Source organism: Callorhinus ursinus, unplaced genomic scaffold, assembly GCF_003265705.2.
Source record: "Callorhinus ursinus isolate GAN/ISIS: 27379988/994484 unplaced genomic scaffold, GSC_fseal_2.0 scaffold25, whole genome shotgun sequence".
Lineage (NCBI taxonomy): Eukaryota > Metazoa > Chordata > Mammalia > Carnivora > Otariidae > Callorhinus > Callorhinus ursinus.
The window spans coordinates 11,828,753-11,849,702 of record NW_027397087.1 but is presented as its reverse complement, the minus strand read 5'-3'; the positions used below and the strand labels follow the sequence as shown (position 1 = coordinate 11,849,702).

Here is a 20,950-nt window from a genome sequence, read left to right as displayed (position 1 = left end):
AAAAAAAAAAAAAAAAAAAAGAACAGAAGCCAACTTCCCTGATACTCCTCTCCAGATCAACCAGTCCTAGGAACACAGGAATAAGTAACACTGATGGGGCCACTGAATTAAACATTTTAAAGAATACAGGGAAAGCAAAATATGACATGATTTACTTGCAAAACTATGCTAAACAGAGAATGATGAAAAAAAGAAACAGCAATGAAGAGAATGAAGAACAGTTACAACATCTCCACCACCCAGCAAGGAGTTTGGCATACCCCCCAGGTCACAAGTTTGTCCGTTTGGCTCTTGAGCAGAGACCACAGAAAGTGAAACACACAATGAATAAGAAGAGAACCCAGTAAGTCAATGACCCCACATAAGCAGGATGGCAATGACAGACTGTTACAACTAGAAAACAGTAAAGAGAAATCAATAAAGCCAAAAGTTGTTCTTCAAAAGATCAATAAAATTAATAAACCTCTGGCCAGACTCACAAGGAAAAAAAAAGAGAAGACACAAATTACTAACATTACTTATAGAAGAGAAATCATCACTGACTCCCTGGATATTAAAGGGATCAGAAGAGAATATTTTCAACAATTCTGTCCACAAAATTGATTACTTAGATAGAAACAACTAATTCCTTGAAAGACACAAACTTCCAAAACTCACACAAGGAGACACAGATAATCTATGTAGGCCTATATTTGTTAAAGGAATTCAATCAGTAAGTAATAACCTTCCAGAAATAAAAATACCAGGACCAGACGGATTCACACGTAATTTCTACCAAACATTTAAGGAAGGAATTATAACACTTCTCCACAACAGCGTCCAGAAAACAGAAGCAGAGGGAGCGCCTCCTAACTCATTCTATGAAGCTAACATTACGCTAAAACCCAAACTAGATAAAGATACTACAAAAAAGGAAAACTATAGACCAATATCTTTCATGAACAGAAATGCAAAAAAATCCTCTACAAAATATTAACAAAACAAATCCAACAATATAGAAAAAGAATTATACACCACAACCAAATGAGATTTATTCCAAGTACGCAAAGCTGGTTCGACATTTGAAAATCAATCAGTGAAATCCAAGACATCAATAGAGTAAAGAAAAATCATTTGGTCCTATTACGTGATGCAGAAAAGGCATCTGATAAAGTCCAACACCATTCATGATTAAAAACTCTCAACAAACTAGAAAGAGAGAGGAATTTCCTCAACTTGATTAAAAAAAAATTTAAAAAAAAGCCTATAGCTAACATCACACTTGTGAGAAACTAGATGCTTTCCCCTTATGATAAGGAGTAAGGAAAGACTGTCTGCTTTTATTATTCCTATTCAACATCATACCGCAAGTTCCAGCTAATGTAATGAGACAAGAAAAAGAAAATAAAAGGTATGCAGGTTGGAAAGGGAGAAATAAAACTGTCTTTGTTCACAGATGACATGACTGCCTATGTGGAAAATCCCAAAAAATCCACAAAGTATATGACTATAGCAAGGTTTCAGCATACCAGATTAATGTATAAAACTCAGGAGTGAATAATTAGAAAAATCAATACCACTTACAATAACCCCCTTCATATAAATAGTTTGATATAAATCTAACAAAATATATACAGGCGTTATATGCAAAAACTATAAAACTCTAATGAAAGAAATAAAAAAAATCTAAGTAATGGATATTCCAACTACATGGAATAAAAAACTCAATACTGTTAAGATAACATTCCTCCCAACCTGATCTAAGGATTCTATGCAATCTCAATTTAAGTCCCACCAAGTTCTTTTATAGATATCAACAAACTGACTCTAAAATTCACACAGAAAGGCAAAGATAGAATAGCCAACGCACAATGAAGAACAAAGTTGGAACACTTAATGCTACCCAATTTCAAGATTCCCTGTAAAACTACAGAAATCAAAACAGCATGATAATGGTGAAAGAACGCACTGATCAATGGAACAGCATAGAAAGCTCTTAAATAGACCCACACAAATATAGTCAATGGTTCTTTGACAAAAGAACAGAGGCAACGCACTGGAGAAAGGATAGTCAAAGGTGAGGGAACAACTGGACAGTGACGTGCAGAGAAATTAACCTAAACACAGACCTTACAATTTCACAAGAATTAACTCAAAATGGACCACAGATCTAAATATAAAATGTAAAACTCTAAAAAATCTAGAAGGAAACACAGGAGGAAATCTAGGTGACCTTGGTTTAGAGATGAATCTTTACAAGAAATATCAAAAGCATGATCCATGAAAAAAAAATGTTGGTAAGTCAGACTTTTAAAATTAAAGACTTCTAAAATAAATTAATTAAATTAAATTAAATTAAAAACTTCTGCTCCAGTACCTGGGTGGCACAGGTGGCTAAGTGTCTACCTTCAGCTCAGGTCATGATCCCAGGGTCCTGGGGTCGAGCCCAACAACCGGCTCCCTGCTCAGCCCGGAGCCTGCTTCTCCCTCTGCCCCTCCCTGCCCACTCGTGCACGCGTGCACTCTCTCTCTCTCTGTCGGAAATCAATAAATAAAAACTTTTTTAAAAAATAAGTAACTTCTGCTCAAAACAAAACAAAATAAAACAAAAAAAAAACTTCTGCTCCAAAAAAGACACTATTACGAGAACAAAAAGACAAACCACACACTTGGAGAAAATACTTGCAAGACACATAAAGGACTCGTATCAGAAGTATACAAGGAACACTTAAACCTCAACAATAAGAAAATAAATAACCCAATTTAAAAACAGGCAAAAGATCTGAATAGACACTTAGTGTATAATCATGAATTTGTCTGATCTTTGTCCCAGGTTCCTGGCATGCCTATTCTAAGATGCTTGTAATTTCCCAAATGACAGGAGTATCTTCATTACTCACAAACCCCTCTTGGAGCATGCCAGAGTTTATGCTAATGAGGTGACGGGGGATGGACATGCGAGAAAGATCAATCATGTGGTTACAGGGTTGGGGCTTTGAACCTGGTGATATCAGTCCACGTGATACCATTACTGCTATCAGTCTTCTCTCCACAGAAGGGAGGTGGGGGGAAGTTGCTGGAGAGTGAGTTCAATTACATGGTCAATGATCCAATCAATTATACTTAGAGAGTAAAGCCCCAATACAAACTTTAAACACTGAAGCTCAGCAGAGATTCCTGGTTGGTAAACACATCGATGTGCCAGGAGGGTAACATGCCCTAATTTCACTAGGAGGGGGCGCCTGAGTGGCTCAGTCGGTTGGGTGTCTACCTTCAGCTCGGGTAATGATCCCAGGGTCCTGGGATAGAGCCCCGCATGCGGCTTCCTGCTCAGTGGGGAGCCTGCTTCTCCCTCTCCCTCTGCCTGTAGCTCCCCCTGCTTGTGCTCTCTGTCAAATAAATAAAATCTTTAAAAAATAATAATAATGTCAATAGAAGGCACAGACGCTCTGTGATGGAGATATTCCCAAACCCTGCCCCTATGTGTCCCTTCATTTGGCTGGTCCTGATGTGCATCCTTTATAATAAAACGGTAATTATAAGCGTGTTTTCAGGGCGCCTGGGTGGCTCAGTCTGTTAAGCATCTGCCTTTGGCTCAGGTCCTGGGATCGAGCCCTGCATGAGGCTCCCTGCAGTGGGGAGTTTGCTTCGTCCTCTCCCTCTGCTCCTCCCCCTACTCATGCTCTCTCTCTCTCTCAAATAAATAAAATCTTAAAAAAAAAAAGTAGTGTTTTCATGATCCATAAGTCTAGACACTCTAGAAAAAGATTCCACAGAATATTTACCTACAATATCAGGCAGAAATGACTGGCTTTCCTTTCCCTTTAAGTTCTGTATAATCTGTGGCACATATGCTGGGAGTGACTGGGAAGCCTTGATGCAGTATCTGGGGAATGATCCTCTGACAAAAAAACTATTTCCTTGGAAGGTCCAAGCATGAATTATCTCAAAGGGAACCCCACTAAGGCTACTTACAAGTACCTTGCTAGAGGCTTTTAGGACCTAGATCCCAGAACCTCTTTTTTCTTTCTTTCCAATGTTCTTAAAATGATGAACACATGTACAAGAATATTCATAAGCTTTCTTATATATAAAGTCAAGTTTTGTTCTTGGTCTTCCCTACCCATTGTTAGCTACAAAGTAAACTTGATTTGTGTCTACCACTACCTTCTCCTTCACCTCTGTAGACCTATTTCTATAATGTAAAGTGGCTTAATGAAAATTAAACTGTTTTGATAACACAGCCAGGACTGGATCCCAGGTGCCTCTCAGTCCAGCACTCTTTCCCCTAAATCTTTATCAGCGGTGGGATTTGTGGAGAGAGGGATGAAAGAGGCAGCTACTAGAAAACATCTTTTTCCTTTCAGTGAAGTTTGCTTATCTTTCCTTAACACTACAGAGGTATAATAACTGCTTATTCATCATATTTAATTATTAACTCTACCACTAACCACTGCCTGTGTAATCCTTTTCAATTTACTTACACTTGTTGGATCTCAGTTTCCTCAACTATAAACAGGAATAATATTAATACTTCATAAGGTGTCAGGATTGAGATACAGTATATAAAGTATTGGGCAAGCAGTCTATATAGTAATAGTAATAAACAGCAGCTGAGTTTACTATCATCATCATCATCGTCATCGTCACCGTCATTTAGGTGGTTGGAAGGTAAGTGGGATTATTTAAAACACTAAATTTTAGCCAATGTCATCAATTAAACTCTGCCATTAAACTGTGCTTCCCAACTCCCTGGGGAATGATCCTCTGAGAAAAAAACTATTTCCCTATCCAGATGTGTTTTGCTTGCAGTTTCTTACCTTCCTTCAGTCTAACATACTTCATCCAAACTCCCCTATGAAATTTTTATGACTTTTTGCCACGAGAATTGACTGGCTTTAAAATACAAGGAATACCACACACTAGGGGGAAAAAAATGTCATTGGAACTAGCAGAAAATTGCTAGTTGCAGGATTGCTGGCAACTCCCTAACTCCAGGAGTGTACCACAGAGTAGAACACAGTACCACTTTCATACTCATTTACCACTTTCAAATCCAAGGATTATAACATTCCTTACGAATATGTACAAAATGGACAGTTGTTGTTCCTCTCCTCTTGCCCTAATACAGGCTTTTTTGTTTTTTTAAGATTTTAATTATTTATTTGTCAGAGAGAGAGAGAGCACAAGTGCACAAACAGGGGGAGCGGCAGACAGAGGAAGAGGGAGAAGCAGGCTCCCCGCAGAGCAGGGAGCCCGATGCGGGGCTCGATCCCAGGACCCTGGGATCATGACCTGAGCCGAAGGCAGACGCTTAACCGACTGAGCCACCCGGGCGCCCCGAATACAGGCTTTTCAGGTAAGTTTTCAAAGGGTAGGTCTTAGAGCAGCAACAGCTTATAGCCAGTTCATAGCTGACAAGCACGAAAAGCAATGATAGGCCAGCGTGCGCAACTAAGTGAGGTCCTACCCAAAAGGAAGTAGAAGTTCAGTCTGCTTTTCTGGGTGGGAGCTGATAAACTTAGTATATATTTTGCATACTGATCCTACTTCATGAAATCCCGTTCTTCCCTTGGTATATCCTCCAATCCTTTAGTCAGATAGACTTATCTACTGGAAATGAAATGGGTCCTCTCAAAAAAAGATAAAAGATTTTTGGCAACTCATGTGAAGCAGCGACTGAAAAGGAATGTGGCTCTTATGGAGGCAATTTTGCAACACTACTCAGAAACGGGTGTGTGCCCATCCTGCAACACTCCCAGCAGGCAATATTTTCATAAAATAATGGTAAAACACCAAAACTAATCAAATAGTCCAGATCAGATTTAGGGGTACCTCTTATAAAAGACCAAACACTCTAGGAGTAGTATTCATTTCACTTTTTACATTTAAAGTTTTATTCACTTAAGTAATCTCTATGCCCAATGTGGGGCTTGAACTCAGGACCCCAAGATCCAGAGTCACATGCTCCTGCTTCTGGGACTGAGCCAGCTGGGCGCCTCTCACTTTTTACATTTAGATTACTAAGTACTCCTTCACTCCCAACTGCTACCACTAAAGACAGAAATACTCAACTGTATTAAAGGTTACAAAATGTTATGCCTTAATGCAGTTTATACACAAGGGGAAACGAGTGCATGGAAGGTTTTTGTTAGCTCACGTGAGTTCCTGAAGAGCTTGTTTTGATCTCTGCAAATCTGGCAGGTAGTGAGAAAGCAATCCTTCTGCAAGCTGCTCCACAGCTTTGTCCTCTACAGTCAAGTCCTCTAGTAACCCTTCATCTGGAGAAGCGTCCCTTAAGCCTGTCCCCAAGAAAAAATCAAATGTAGGAGTCATGTAAATGGACATGGGGTAAGAGAGTAGTGGGGAAGGAGGGGGCTGGCTCTGGGGTGCAGAGCACACACACAGGACACTACAGGCATCCTTCCTTTGCTTTTTTTAGCTTTACCTTCCGAGTGTCCTCTAAAAAACAAGATATGAGCTCTCTGGGCTCAGACCTAGTTTGCGGCGACATGGCTAAACGCACGAAGAAGGTCGGAATCGTGGGTAAATACGGGACCCATTATGGTGCCTCCCTCAGGAAAATGGTGAAGAAGATTGAAATAAGCCAGCATGCCAAGTACACTTGCTCCTTCTGTGGCAAAACAAAGATGAAAAGACGAGCTGTGGGGATCTGGCATTGTGGCTCCTGCATGAAAACCGTCGCTGGTGGCACTTGGACCTACAACACCACTTCTGCTGTCACAGTAAAGTCGGCTATCAGAAGACTGAAGGAGTTGAAAGACCAGTAGAAGCTTCACCATTTGAAACATTACTAGCCTATAACAAATGGGTTAATTTATATAACAAAATTACTTTGGCTTGTTGTTAAATTTCTTAATTAGATCTTTCAATTTGTGTTGCATTAGTTTTGCTTTCTCAAAGGCCTTGGAAATTAAAAATCCTTCTAATTTTTAAAAAATAAATAAATAAATAAAAAACAAGATATGAGCACTCAAAAAATGGTTTTAAGCTACTGGTATAAGGAAAAGTCTGGATTAAAAGAACAGTAACACATGCAAAACATATTCTGTATGTTTATGTATTTTCCAGGGCAGAGGATTTACAGTTTTCAATGGATTATTAAGAGTCCGAGGCCTAAAAGTGGGAAACAGTCACTGAATGAAAGCAATAAATTCTTCTTTTCATAAGCATGCAGAAATGCAATGCCTAAAAAAATTTTTTTCAACTGAATGTAATTCAATTGATGTGGGTCAACATTTACTTTGCATATAGCTTGATATATTATTTCCATGTAAAAGGAAGGTTGTTTTATCATTTGTTAGAAGGTGAAAGATTTTCAAAGGATTTCTCTTGAGACTCAGCACCTTAATTTACCATAGAAAATAGTGTATAATAATTGCATGCAAATCTCGACGTGATGCCAGGAACTATGCTTCATACTTCTCCTTTGAATAACAGTATAAGCACTGTCAGCCGTTCAAAAACATCTAAAATGAATACCCATCAATCACTACTCCTACCAAGAAAAGTACAAAACAATTTCTAAACAGGGTTCGGTGAATGGTTTTTAAGATTTTAGCATCATTGGTTTAGAATGAGAAAAAAAAAGTGACATGGTCATATTACTAAAATTGTACTCTAAAGGCATTTTTATATATTAAACTCTGAAACATCTCCATTTAATCATAATCTGGTAATAATCAGTAAGATCAAATTAGATCATTATATAAAATATATTTATTATGGCCTACTACTTACAGCTCATTTCCAAATATAGTTTTTACCACAGACGTAAATTTTGGCAAGATTGAGAAAAACATGTCGTCATACTCAAAGTAAGTTTTTATAGATAAAAAATAGTATGATTTTCATTTTGATTCTGAGAAATATATGAACAAACTTTGGAATTCTCCAAGTAGCAAGGCAATATTCAAACAGGTAAGAACTAACTAGAAACTGAAGCAGTCCACAAATGAAATAAAAATCTAATGGGAAAGGGGTGCCTGGGTGGTGCAGCTGGTTGGGCACTGGGCTCAGGTCATGGTCTCAGGGTCTTGAGATCAAGCCCCGAGTTGGGCTCTGGTCAGCGCGGAGTCACTTGGGATTCTCTCTCTCCCTCTCCCTCTGCCCTTCCCCACCGTGTGCATGCATTCTCTCAAATAAACAAATAAATCTTTAAAATATATATATAATGGGAAAAAGTGGAGTTTTACAGATATTGCCACTGATGTGCCATCAGATGGGAAGTGAATAAAGTGTATCTGAACATTAATGCCATTGCTTAAGGCTTAATTATAGTAACAGGGCAAATAGCAACTTTCTTTAAGGATAAGAAAACAAGTATTACAGATAAACAACAGAAACACCCAAATAAGGATATGTCAACTTTAAGGAATCACAACTAATACACTTCCCTTACATTATATAAACATTTTAACTCACAGACCTCCCCCTACTCTACCCCAATCTTCTGGTTAATTATGGAAGAGTCCAACTTACATTTCTAAATACATCAAGTTACTAAATTCAAGGTACTTTACTGTGGGAGATTAAAGGAAAAGAAAAAGAAAGGGTCCTTACACTCCTCATACAAGAAACATTAGTACACACTTGTATTAATACTAGTACTAGTATACTAGTTTCCAAGGTTACAAGAATAAACTAAGCAAGTCCCCTTCTCTGAAAGGGCTCGATACAGGGGAATCATAATATATGAGAAGTGCCATTAGAGAAAAAGAAACTGTTATGGGAATTCAGAGGAGAGAAAGATCATGTTTATCAGGGAAGTCTGGGAACAACTTCTAAAGGAAGTGTGGGAACTGGAGTTTAAGCTTGCAGAATGGATAGAATTTTCTTTTTAAGTATTACTCATTGTAAAAACTTGAAATGCAAAAGAGGGAAGAATAAGCTGAAAAGTAAAAATACTCTTTCTTGGGGCACCTAGCTGGCTCATTTGGTAGAGCATGCAACTCTTGATCTTGGGGTTATGATTTTGAGGCCCACATTGGGTGTACAGATTACTTAAAAAATAAAATCTTAGGGGCACCTGGGTGGCTCAGTCAGTTGCGCATCTGCCTTCGGCTCAGGTCACGAACCCCGGGATCAAGCCCCTGCATCGGGCTCCCTGCTCAGTGGGGAGCCTGCTTCTCCCTCTCCCTCTGCAGCTCCCCCTGCCTGTGCTCTCCTGCTCTCTCTCTGACAAATAAATAAATAAAATCTTAAAAAAAAACAAACCTGTTTTAATTGTAAATGAAATAGTATGCATATTGTTCTCTTAAATATACATCTTAGATATCTTTCCATATGCATATATATGCATCTACTACATTTCTAACAGAATAGAATTCTACCATATTTTGTTTACCAGTTCTCTGTTATGGAATGAATGTTTGTGTCCCCAACCACAAAATTCTTTTGTTTAAGCCCTAACTTCCAACACAAAGGTATTTGGAGGTGAAGACTTTGGAAAGTAATTAGGTTTAGATGAGGTCATGAAGGTGGGGCCCCATGATGGAGTTATTATTCTTAAAAGATAAAGAGAATCCAGAACTCTCTCCCTCCACTATGTGAGGACACAATGAGAAGGCAGCTGTCTGCAACATCAGAAGAGGGATCTTACCAGGAACCTGATTGGCCAGCACATAGATCCTGGACTTTGTAGAACTCCAGAACTTCAAGGAATAAATGTCTGTTGTTTAAGCCACCCAGCCTATGGTACTTTGTTGTAGCCGCCCATGTAGACTAAGATACCTAAGGATAGGTATTCAAGTTATTTTCACTTTTTGCTATTTCAAACAATGTTGCCATGAGTTTCCTTGCTTATCTTTGCATATCCATGTCAATGTTTCTGTAGGATAAATTCTTAGAAATAGAATGATGGGACAAAGGGTTTAGGCATTTCGTAAACAGACATTGCAAAACTGCCTTCCTAAGATAGGGCACCAATTTATACTCCTACCAACACTCTTTAAAGACCACTATTTCCAAATGGGTAAGAATTCTAAAGGAGTGGAAGGAATTCCATATGGTTAAAAAGGGGGGGGGCAGCAGAAGGAAAGGTGGGAATATGGTATTGCTCTGAAAAGAGAAGGTAGTTTGGAGTGTCTAGAACATAGGACATAAGCAATAGTGAGCTTATAAAATCATGTGGCCAGCCCATGAGGATCCCTGAGTGTCAAGTTAAGGGATTTGGCCCTTTGGTTAGTAAATAGTAAGGAGCCATTTTAAGGTTTCCAAGCAAGAAAATGACATGACTGGAGCTTTATCTTGGAGCAGGGATATGACAACAGTGGGACAGATGCAGCGGAAGAGTAAGAGACTGGAGGTGGATAGCCTTACAACTGGCCTTGCAGGTGAAACTACAGAGAGGAGATGGAAACTGCGTGGTAGAATCCCCTAGACTAAATAGAGGTAGAAGGCAAGTGAAAGGAAAAGTCAAGACTAACGTCAAAGTCTGAAGTGAGAGTGACTTGGCACCATTAACAGAATCAGACATCTACTTTTATTTATGCCCAGGCTGTATGCGAGGTTAGAGCAAAACAACCACGTCAAAGTATCCAGCAAGCAGATGGAGAGGCAAGAGGAGAGGGACCCAAAATGCACATATATACAAGGAAGTCATATTAATAGAAGCAGCTTATGAAAGCGGGGGCGATCACTGAGGAAAAGCATGACCAAGAAAGGGCAGAAAGCACTATTTTTAAGTAGCCTCTATATTCCTAGAACCGGAGGTAAAAGAAACACATCTAAAGCCCTGCAGCCTTCCTCATTTGGGGTTCCTCATCTGAACAGAAACTGTTTTGACTATTTTCTCAATTCTCCCATGGATGGTACATAAATAGTACCATTTAGGATGCCTGGCAAGTCAATTTATTACATTCAATGGATGCCTTAGGGTATTAGGGCTTAAATCTCTCCTGGAACTCAGGCTGAGAAAGCTGCTGGAGGAATGTCAACAAGCAAGCCAGCATTTCATGGGTGAGTGGTCAATCATACTTGGATACATCAATTCTCTGAATGACAAACCGGTATCTTTCTGACAAATTCATCCTTGACCATTAACGTATAACAAACAGCCAACAGTGTGCCGGAGTCAACACACAAACGCAGAATGACCTCACCATCAACCGCCCCCCAGACTTCGTTTCCCACTCATGCAGCTCGGCCCCGGGGCCGAGGCGATGCCCCACTTCCGCGCTGGAGCCAAAGCCTCGGAGACGAGCAGCTCTCTCCCGCCCAGCAGCCCCGGAGACCCACCCACTCGGGTCCCGGCCGCCCGCCCCGCCCCATCACACGTACCCGGCGTCGGCTCCCCTGCCCCCCGGCCGAGGGGTGGCCCTGGCAGGACCCCGTCCGGGGACGTCGGCCCAGGAACACTCATGTTCTTCCCGCTGGGAACAGGGAAGGGGCAGTTAGTGCAGACGGTCAGACGCAGTAAGAGTGCACCCAACGCGTCCAGCGCCCAGCCGGACAGAAGCGGCGGTCGCACCCGGAAATGACGGAAGCCGAAGACTGTGTGAGCGCGGGTCCGCCCCCCTCTTCTTGCCTCCACCTCCACCTGCTCGACAACTACCCGCCGCGCTCCTGGGACTCCTCGCTGACGTCGTAGTCGGGTGGCGGGCGCGGCGTCAGTAGAGTCCGCTGTGCCGGGGTCGTGTTTTTGCGACCGGTTGTCGGGGAGTGGGTGGAGAAGAGCGCGCTCCCTGGTGGATCGCGAATGTGGGAAGAGCTTTAGTGTTGAACGTGATGGTGCAGTCGGGCTTTGTTCACCAGAGCCAGGCACAGCTTTTCAGTTTTTTGTCCGTGTTAAGGAAACACCTTGAGGAACAAGGACTGCGTGGTTTTCCTGCGATTTGGACCATTTCTTAAAAATAAGTGTTTAGCTCTTTGAGCTTCAGCCTTGCTAATTGGGGATTTGCCAGGATTCCGGTCTCCCTTTGTTGATCGTAGGTGAATGATTTTAAGGCCCGGATTGCAGTATCTGCTGGACGAATGAAGCCAAATTACCGGAAACTGGCCATGCAGAGATCCTGCGGGATGATGTCATGATTTTAATGAAAAACTCAGAAATGGGCAGAGGCAGCCTCAGGCCACATAAAAAGATCAGCTATTCCCTCCCTGCCTTAGACGCGCTCACCTTGAGTGTAATAATGGCTTTCTGATGTTACACCCCAAAATTGCCCGTTCGGTGTTTTATGGGGCAGCCAAAACTGTTTCCAAAAAAATGTGGATTTATGTCGAGCCTCAGAAACATGCACCTGCTCCCCATTGCCCTTGTCAGTGCATTCACACCCTTTTGGCCTCCTTTCCTCTCAAGATTAGCTCCTTACTACCTGTGGTAAGCAGAATAATGCCCCCCACCAAAGATGTCCACGATCTTAATCCCCAGAACCTGTGAATATGTTAAATTTCACCCACAAAGAGTAGTTAAGGTTGCTAATCATTTGACTCTAAAACAGATTATTCTGGATTAGTAAATGGGCCAAATGCAATCACAAGGGCCTTCAAAAGAGGGAGGCAGAGGGAGATGTGACTATGAAGAATGATTAAAAAGACTTTGAAAATAGAGAACAAGAACAACCGGCCACGTTTGTGGTAATCTCTAGAAGCTGGACAAGACAAGGAAGTGGATTCACCCCTAGAGCCTCTAGAATGGAACTCAGCCCTGCTGACACCTTACTTTGATCCCAGTGAGACCTGTGTTAGACTTCTGACCTACAGAACTATAAAAAATAAATTTCTGTTGTTTTAAGTTTGTGGTAATTTGTTACCATGGCAATAAAGTAACGCACTACCCTTCAAGCATCCTTTGTTCCTTCCCAACATCCAACCAAAACTATGCCCTTTGATGTCTTCAGTGTTCTTGCTCATGCTTCAGCCTGGAATAGTCTATTCTTTTCAAAGTCTTACTCATCTTTCAAGGCTTGGTCTAAATAATACCTTTAAAATAATTCACAATCCCACCTCCCCTTTCAACTTTCAGAAATTATAGTAATAACCTTTTCTCAACTACAAAGCATCCTGCTATTTAGCACTTAATCCATTCTTATATGAGTTATTTCCTTTGTCTTCCTTTATTAGATTTTAAACTCCAAACAGAAAGTCTTATTCAAAGAGAACCATAATGGGTTTTCAATAAATGTGTGCTGAATGAATGAAGTATTGATTCTCCAGAGCCAAATTCCAAATACCTATAATCTCCAAAGTCTGAATCACACAAGACGGCAATAAGCTGCCTGGTAACCCTAGTTTATTATTAATATTATACCAACAAGATACTGAGGTCCTTTAGAAGAGACCCGTGTCCTATGGGTTGTCTGTAACCTCTTTATCTCTTGGCACAGTATTAAGCATATTACCTGGATTTTAAAAGACTGGTTGTTTGAATTTAATAGGATGAAATTAAACTGTCACAGCCTGCCTATTTTTATCATCTTGTCCTCTCCTATTTTGCTTTCAGGAAAGATTCATGTTAGAAATTTTGATGAATGTTCTTTTTCAACATTTTACATTAATGTAACAAAAAATGCATCAGCTAAAGAGACAAGAAGTACTTTCTGCCAGACCCATTTTGCTTTTCTTTCTCCTTTTCCTTCTTTCCCCTGCAGATTTTAGCTCAATACATCAAGTGCTTTTTGAAGATCCACTGTGTTCCACCCTCCATTATGCAGGTACTGTGCACCCAACACTGCATGTGACAGCTCAAAACACAAGGTTGGAATTTGATGCCAAAGAAGTAAACACAGTTCATTGAGTCATACATGTCTTTCAAAATACCTTTCATTTCCCCAGTGGCAGGGGCCTTCTTCTCTTTCTCTCTCTCTCTGGTTCCCAGGTTTTATTCAAGAACTCATACAAAATATTCAATGTACAAATAAATGAGTTTTAATCCTCATCTCCCTCCTTTTCCTTCTCCTGGTTAATGTGGAAAAAACGCAATTCATAACTCTCTTTGCTGTTAGCAACTACGCATAACCAATCACCTAGATTATTCTTCAAATATTTTTTGGTGAGATATTTCAAATACCTTTTGGAAAAAGGCACCTCAGAAGTTACAGGAATCTTGCCCTTGCTCCTTTCAATGCTTACAACCCCTTCACCAAGATTCCCAGCTTTTCCATTCACTTCAATTCTTTTTTTTTTTTTAAGTCCAAGCCCCCTGTTTATTTGGTCACCTTGATTCTCTCTTGAAGAAACTGCTCAAAATTGGCAGCATCCATGATTCCATCTTCTACAGGGTGAATGCAGTCAAGGGTAAACTTCAGAACTTGCTTCCTTTTTTTGCCCCCCCTTCATGAAAAGCTTTTTCAGGGGCACCATGGCAGCAGTGGAGACAGAAAGGAGGCCATTCTCTTTTATGCATCAATCCATTCCAAATGCCTCTGTTCCTAAGATTGGATGAGACACTGTGGGGTGTAAAAAGGAGAGGTAGAAATTCCAGTTCCTGTCCACCAAGAATTTATATTCTACCATTTATATGTAGTAGGATTGGAGAATATGACATAAAGTGCTAAATTATGTGGAACAGACCTAGAGGATTGTAAAGAGTGTAATGATGTCATATTAGTTTCCTACTGCTGCTATAACAAATTAGCACAAACTTGGTAGCTTAAAACAACACAGATTCATCATCTGATAGTTCTGGAGGTCAAAAGTCCAAAATCAGCCTCAGTGAACTAAAATCAAGGTGTTGGCAGGGCTGGTTACTCTGGAGGCTCTGAAGAAGAATCTGCTTCCTTGTCTTTTCCAGCTTCTAGAGACTGCCTGCATTCCTTGACTCCTGGCCCCACATCCCATTGCCTTTTCTCCCTCTACTACCATTGTAGCATCATCTCTTCTCCCACTCTGATCCTCTGGCCTCCCTCTTAGAAGGACCCTTAGGATGACATTGAGCCCCTCTGCATAACCCAAGATAACTTCTCCATCTCAAGGTCCTTAATTTAACCACATCTGCAAGGTACTTTTTGCCACGTAAGATAACATTCACAGATTCTCGGGAATTGAAAGTGGACGACTTTGGGGGCGGGAGCCATTATTCGGCCAACCACAAATGCACAGTCGTATAGTGCACAATTGGGAAGTAACTAGAGAAATTTTTAAAACTTAAAAGAGGAAATGACCTTAAGCCAAACCTTGAAGGTCGGGTCAAATGTAATATGCAGAGAAAAAATTGTAAAGCCTTCCAACAGGAAAAAAACACCACGAGTGGCAAAACAATACTTCAGACTCAAGGACATCAAGATGCTGTTTTTTGGGAAAACAAAACTAACACAGATTCAACAGTTAATAGAAGAACTTAACAGGAAAAAGGTGGTGTATAGTCTTTTAGACCAAAATAGCTTAGGAAGACAAAAGATAACACAAAGTATAATTATATAGCTCTGAAGAAGTTAGTCCAAAGAATGTCCAGAAAGAGTTAAATACTGTATATATTTATAGCAAAAGGAAAACAAGCCCACTGGTCCTTGAAATCCAAAAGAGAAGGAGCAAATATAATGTAATAAATCCGTCAAAACCATTTATTCACCTCAATTTTGTGTTTTCCTTAAATTTTCCTATATCCTTTATTTTTGCTACCTGAAAATGAGTAGGTAGATAGGGGATTCAAATAAAGAAAAAATGTTAATACATGAAGATTTTCTATTCCTATATTTAGAATGTGCTAAGATTGATAAATCTACTCCCAGTTTGACCTACTTCTCTCACAGGATTTTCTTCATCTTCCCCTTTATTTTTCTCCAGTCTTTTCTAAAAACAAAAGAAAAATGGAGGAGAGGTACAAAAAGATTTGAGTGAGGGGGCGCCTGGGTGGCTCAATTGGTTAAGTGTATTGCCTTTTCTGCCCTCCGCTCAGGTCATGATTGGGATTGAGCCCCATATTGGGCTCCCTGCTCAATAGGAAGTCTGCTGCTCCCTCCCCTCTGCACCTCCCCCATGCTCTCTCCATCCCTCTCTCACAAATAAATAAATAAAATCTTAAAAAAAAAAAAAAAGAGTTGAGTGAAAAAGATGTAGGAACCAGGGCCTGCAGAGAAAAGGGATGATGAAGGGAAAGATAAACAGGAAAAAGACATTACAGCCCATGACCTTATGCTTCTATGGATTAGTGTTGCAAATTTGAACACACTCACACAAGGTATGTGCTCACAAAATAAAAAAAAAGGGAAGAAGGAGGGGTGCCTGGCGGGTTCAGTTGGTAGAGCATGTGATTCTTGATCTCAGGGTTGTGAGTTCAAACTCCACAGTAGGTGTAGAGATTACTTTGAAATAAAATCTTAAAAAAAAAAACAGAAAGGAAAGAAGGAACTGAAAAGTAGCTGCGCTACTAAGGAAAAATAGTTTACCATCTTAACTATGGTTAACCAATCTAAAAGTGTTGCTCAAGCAATTTTAACCACTTTTATATATTTACATGAGAAATATTCTTTTACATTCACAAAGTGCTAAAATATTCCCACTCAGTGCAACTCTGCAGCACTTTCCATCATTCTGTGAAAATTAATAAAGGAAAACCTCACTAAAGTAGAGTCAGGAAGCTAGAAGGGAGGAACATTACTACTCAGTTACAGGAGGAATTGTCAATTACAGACCCCAAGAGAAGAATCTTCAACAAGAAGAATCATCAATTACATGCCCCAACAGAGAAAAATGTACATTGCATCTCCAAAAGAAGTCAACTACCTGGGTGTTACACGCAAACAATGAATCATGGAACACTACATCAAAAACTAATGATGTAATGTATGGTGATTAACAGAACATAGTAAAATAAAATAAAATAAAAAGAAATAAACTAAAAACTAATGATGTAATATATGGTGATTAACATAACAATAAAAAATTTAAAAAAAAAAGAAATAAACTACTGCTGCAATTCAGCCAATGGGAAACTCAACACACTGAACTTTTGCTTTCCTCCAGGGGACTTTTATTCAAAACAATTCCTTCCAATTCCTTCCTCCTTCTCCATAAAGTAACATTCTTCTTTGTTGGATTTGCCTGCGGTTTTTGCTGTAGTGTGTATGCCTCCATTTGCAATTCTTTGTTATTCCTGCATAAACCCATTTTTGCTGGTAAAATAACTGACAAGTTTTCTTCTTAAGGTTAACAATTCCTTCCTTGCACTATGCAAAAAAAAAAACACCATATTTTTACATGGATTATTTCACCAACACATTCTCTTAACCTTGCCACAAAAGCAATGGCTTTTGAAATGTTTTATTTTTTTTAAGACTTTATTTATTTATTTGACAGAGAGAGACACAGCAAGAGAGGGAACACAAGCAGGGGGAGTGGGAGAGGGAGAAATAGGCTTCCTACAGAGCAGGGAGCCCGATGCGGGGCTCGATCCCACGACCCTGGGACCATGACCTGAGCTGAAGGCAGACACTTAATGACTGAGCCACCCAGGCGCCCCTTTTGAAATGTTTTGAATAGACTATATTTTATTTTTATTTATTTTTAAAGATTTTATTTTTAAGTAATCTCCATACCCAACATGGGGCTTGGACTCACAACCCGAAGATCAAGAGTCACACACTCCCCCAAATGAGCCAGCCAGGCACCCCCAGACTAATTTTTATTTAGGCTCGCAGCAAAATTGAGAGTAAAGTATAGAGATTTCCTCTATACCTCCTACCCACCCAGCCCCCAAAAGTTTTCATTAAGGTTCACTGTGTTGTATATTCTATTGGACTGCACAAATGTATGACTTGTATTCACCACTATTAGAATCAGACAGAGGAGTTTAACTGCCCTAAAAATCCTCTGTGCACTGTGTATTCATCCATCGCTCCCCCAAACCCTGGCAATCACTAATCTTTTTGCTCTACAGTTTGTCTTTTTCAGAATGTCATATATTTGGAATCATACAGTATGTAGCATTTTCAGATTGGCTTCTTTCACTCAATCATATGCATTTAAGTTTCCTCCACATCTTTTTGTGGCTTAGCGACTCATTTCTTTTTGGCAGAGAATGATATTCCATTGTCTAGATGTGTTGTCAAAAACCAACCTCCATGCTTCAGAGCCAAAATATAAGACGAAGTCAGAGCTTGGGATAAAGAGGAAAAATAGCTTTATTGCTCTGGCTGGCCAAGAAGGCTGCAGCAGGCTATGGCCTTCAAAAACTGCGAGCCCGCCTGGAGGCAGGGGCTGAGGTTTTTATAGGGAAATACAGAAACTAGCTGGGTTCTGACAGGAAGTGCGTACTTGCTACTAGCCTCCTTCCTCATGTCTTTGGGGTTTTACCTGCTTCCTTCCCTAAGAAGGGAGGAGGGGTGGTTTGCAGAAGGGAGGAAAAAGATTGCTTTAAAATTGAGGTTTGCTGAAGCATTAGTGCAGCCATTTTGATTTTGTTCAACTTTAACCAGTTTCAGATGTATCACAGTTTATTCATCCACCTATGGAAGGACATCTTGGTTACCTCCAAGTTTTGGCAATTATGAATAAAGCTGGTATCTGTGTACAGATTTTTGTGTAGACATAAGTCATCAACTCCTTTGGGTAAATACCAAGGAGCAAGATTACTGGATTGTAGGGTAAGAGTGTGTTTAGTTTTTTAAGAAACTGCCAAACTGTCTTCCAAAGTGGCTGAACCATTTTGCATTCCCACTGGCAAGAGTTTCTATTCCCCACAGTCTCACAAGCATTTGGCGATGTCAGTGTTCTGGATTTTGGCCTTCTAATTCTTGTGTAGAGGTATCTCATAGTTGTTTTAATTTGTATTTCCTGATAACATATGATGTGGAGCTTTTCATATGCTTATTTGCTTCTGTTTATCTTCTTTGGTGAAAGGCCTATTCAGATCTTTTGCCCATTTTTGAATCAGGTTGTTTGTCTCGTTGAGTTTTAAGAGTTCTTTGTATATTTTGGATAACAGTCCTTTATCAGATATGTCTTTTGCAAATAACTTCTCCCCTCCAGTCTGTAGCTTGTCTTCTCATCCTCTTGATATTATTTTAAAAATGAAAACTTGAGGGACACCTGGGTGGCTTAGTTGGTTAAAGGTTAAGTATCTGATTTCAGCTCAGCTTATGATCTCCAAGTCCTGGGATCTAGCTCCTTGCTCAGTGGGCAGTCTGCTTGCCCCTCCCCCACTCATTCTCTCTTTCTCTCTCTCTCTCTCTCTCTCTCTCTCTCTCTCAAATAAATAAATAAAATATTTTTTAAAAAATGAAAACTTGGGTGCCTGGGTGACTCAGTCGGTTAAGCATCTGCCTTCAGCTCAGGTTCTGGTCTCAGAGTCCTGGGACCGAGTCCTGTATTGGGCTCCCTGCTCTGCAGGGAGCCTGATTTCTCCCTCTGCCTCTCTCTCTCTCCGTCTCTCATGAATAAATAAATAGAATCTTAAAAAAAAAAAAGAAAGAAAACTTGAACAGAACCTAGAACAGAAGGCAGGTTGTCTCCTTGAAAAAAGGGCGGTTCTCAAGTATCCCACAATAGCAGTGGATCCTTTTTGACAACATTTATGGGTATATGTTTGATGTCAAAAGATGTGTTTCAATCATAACTAAGACTTTTATTAGCTGTATTTGGGTTTTTTTTTTAATTGCAAGTGAATTAGTCCAAACTTGTCTAAGCCAAACAAGGAATTTATTAACTCACTGAACTTGAAAATCCAGGAGTTGATCTGGCTTCAGGGATAGCTATATCTACTTCCTCAAATGAAATCAGGAATATCTTTTTCTATCTCATTCTCTCTCTCTCTCTCCCACCCCCACCCCTCATTCTCCACTGGACTTTCCTCTATATTGGCTTCACTCCAACAGCTTTCTCTGGAAAGCAGCTCTCCAGGTTTTCATAGTTCTTACAGTTCTCAAGTGAAGCCAACTCACTCCTAGAATTCATTTACTTCACTCTTAAAAACAAAAACAAAAACACCTTAAATTACTTGGATCACAATACCTACCTATATACCAGTCTCTGCATCCAGAGGATATACAAGATCCTGATGGGCCCACGTGGGTCCCATGTAATGGAGAGAGGCATAGCCCCTTGATTGACAGTCCTGTTAGGAGTTCTACAAAACGCACAGGAGTAGTTCCTTAAAGGAAAATCACAGTCCTGTTACCAAAAGGAGGAATGAAATTGGCCCAACCAAAGCAACAGATGTCAACTATATCAGTTATGAGATTGAATTAAGGCACTTAACCTCTGTGCCTCTGGTTGTTTTGTTTTGTTTTGTTTTGTTTTGTTTTGTTTTCTATCAGGAAAAGAAGTAGGAAGATGATAATACTGGACCCACTACTTGATATAATTCTTGTGAGTGAGAATCAAACAATCAATAAAACATATGAAAAGGATCTGTAAGCTGTAAAGCACTATGGGAAATAATAGCAGCCCCTAACTAGGTACTTATGTGCCAGAAGAAATAGTATTTTTGTTATTAGTGCCTTGGTTACATATATATATTCACCAACCTTAACTTGGCTTCTTAAATAGACTTCCATGGTGAGATAAAAGAGACTAAATGAGGGCTTGACAATTTTATGTTTTATTACAAACTTAGTTCTTTTGTATAAATCAATGTCATACAATAAGGTAGTTTTGGGGGGTGGGGGTAAATATCCACCGGCGAAGCTGGCAACCGAAGTTCCAGACCTGCAGAGTTAGAAGATCAAGTCTTGAAGTACAGAGATACCACCAACACCAAGGCTTTCTTAGCATCAGTACCTCTTTGAATATTCTCATTTTGTTGTGTAGGGGGGGCAAGGGGTGAGGGATCTTATTGTCTTCCATTTTTGTCAGGATTCTGATATCTGACTCATGATATTATTCGTGGGTAAATGAATATTCATAATATTGAATAGTAATCATTTGCTTTTGGACTATTAGTAAAACTAGTGGCAAAAATTTCACTCATTCAAAGAATTTTACATCTTAAAACTCTTTTTTACATATGCTGATAATGGTTTGAAAGACAATAATTCTTCCACTTAAGGGTTTTCACAAAATTCATTTGTTAATC

The 20,950-nt window shown here is 39.9% G+C and overlaps 2 protein-coding genes across 5 annotated transcripts in view; one reads left to right on the top strand and one right to left on the bottom strand.

The window, feature by feature from the left end:
- BLOC1S6 (biogenesis of lysosomal organelles complex 1 subunit 6) overlaps positions 1 to 20,950 on the bottom strand; it is a 140,144-nt gene that overhangs the window by 3,785 nt on the left and 115,409 nt on the right. For 2 of the 4 annotated variants that reach the window (XM_025884155.2, XM_025884158.2), the window contains 4 exons: positions 19,892 to 20,026; positions 14,157 to 14,387; positions 11,281 to 12,011; positions 6,140 to 6,281 (listed from right to left, as the gene is read on the bottom strand). In XM_025884155.2, coding sequence (XP_025739940.1) covers positions 6,140 to 6,281; positions 11,281 to 11,362 — 224 coding nt within the window. In that variant the 5' untranslated portion in view covers positions 11,363 to 12,011; positions 14,157 to 14,387; positions 19,892 to 20,026. The remainder of the gene's footprint in view (positions 1 to 6,139; positions 6,282 to 11,280; positions 12,012 to 14,156; positions 14,388 to 19,891; positions 20,027 to 20,950) is intronic. The other 2 variants (XM_025884156.2, XM_025884157.2) reach the window with 2 other exon arrangements.
- Positions 6,427 to 6,885, top strand: LOC112833161 (large ribosomal subunit protein eL43-like). The gene has a single exon (XM_025884162.2). It carries the CDS (start codon positions 6,456 to 6,458, stop codon positions 6,768 to 6,770), a length of 315 nt encoding a protein of 104 aa, XP_025739947.1. The 5' UTR covers positions 6,427 to 6,455; the 3' UTR covers positions 6,771 to 6,885.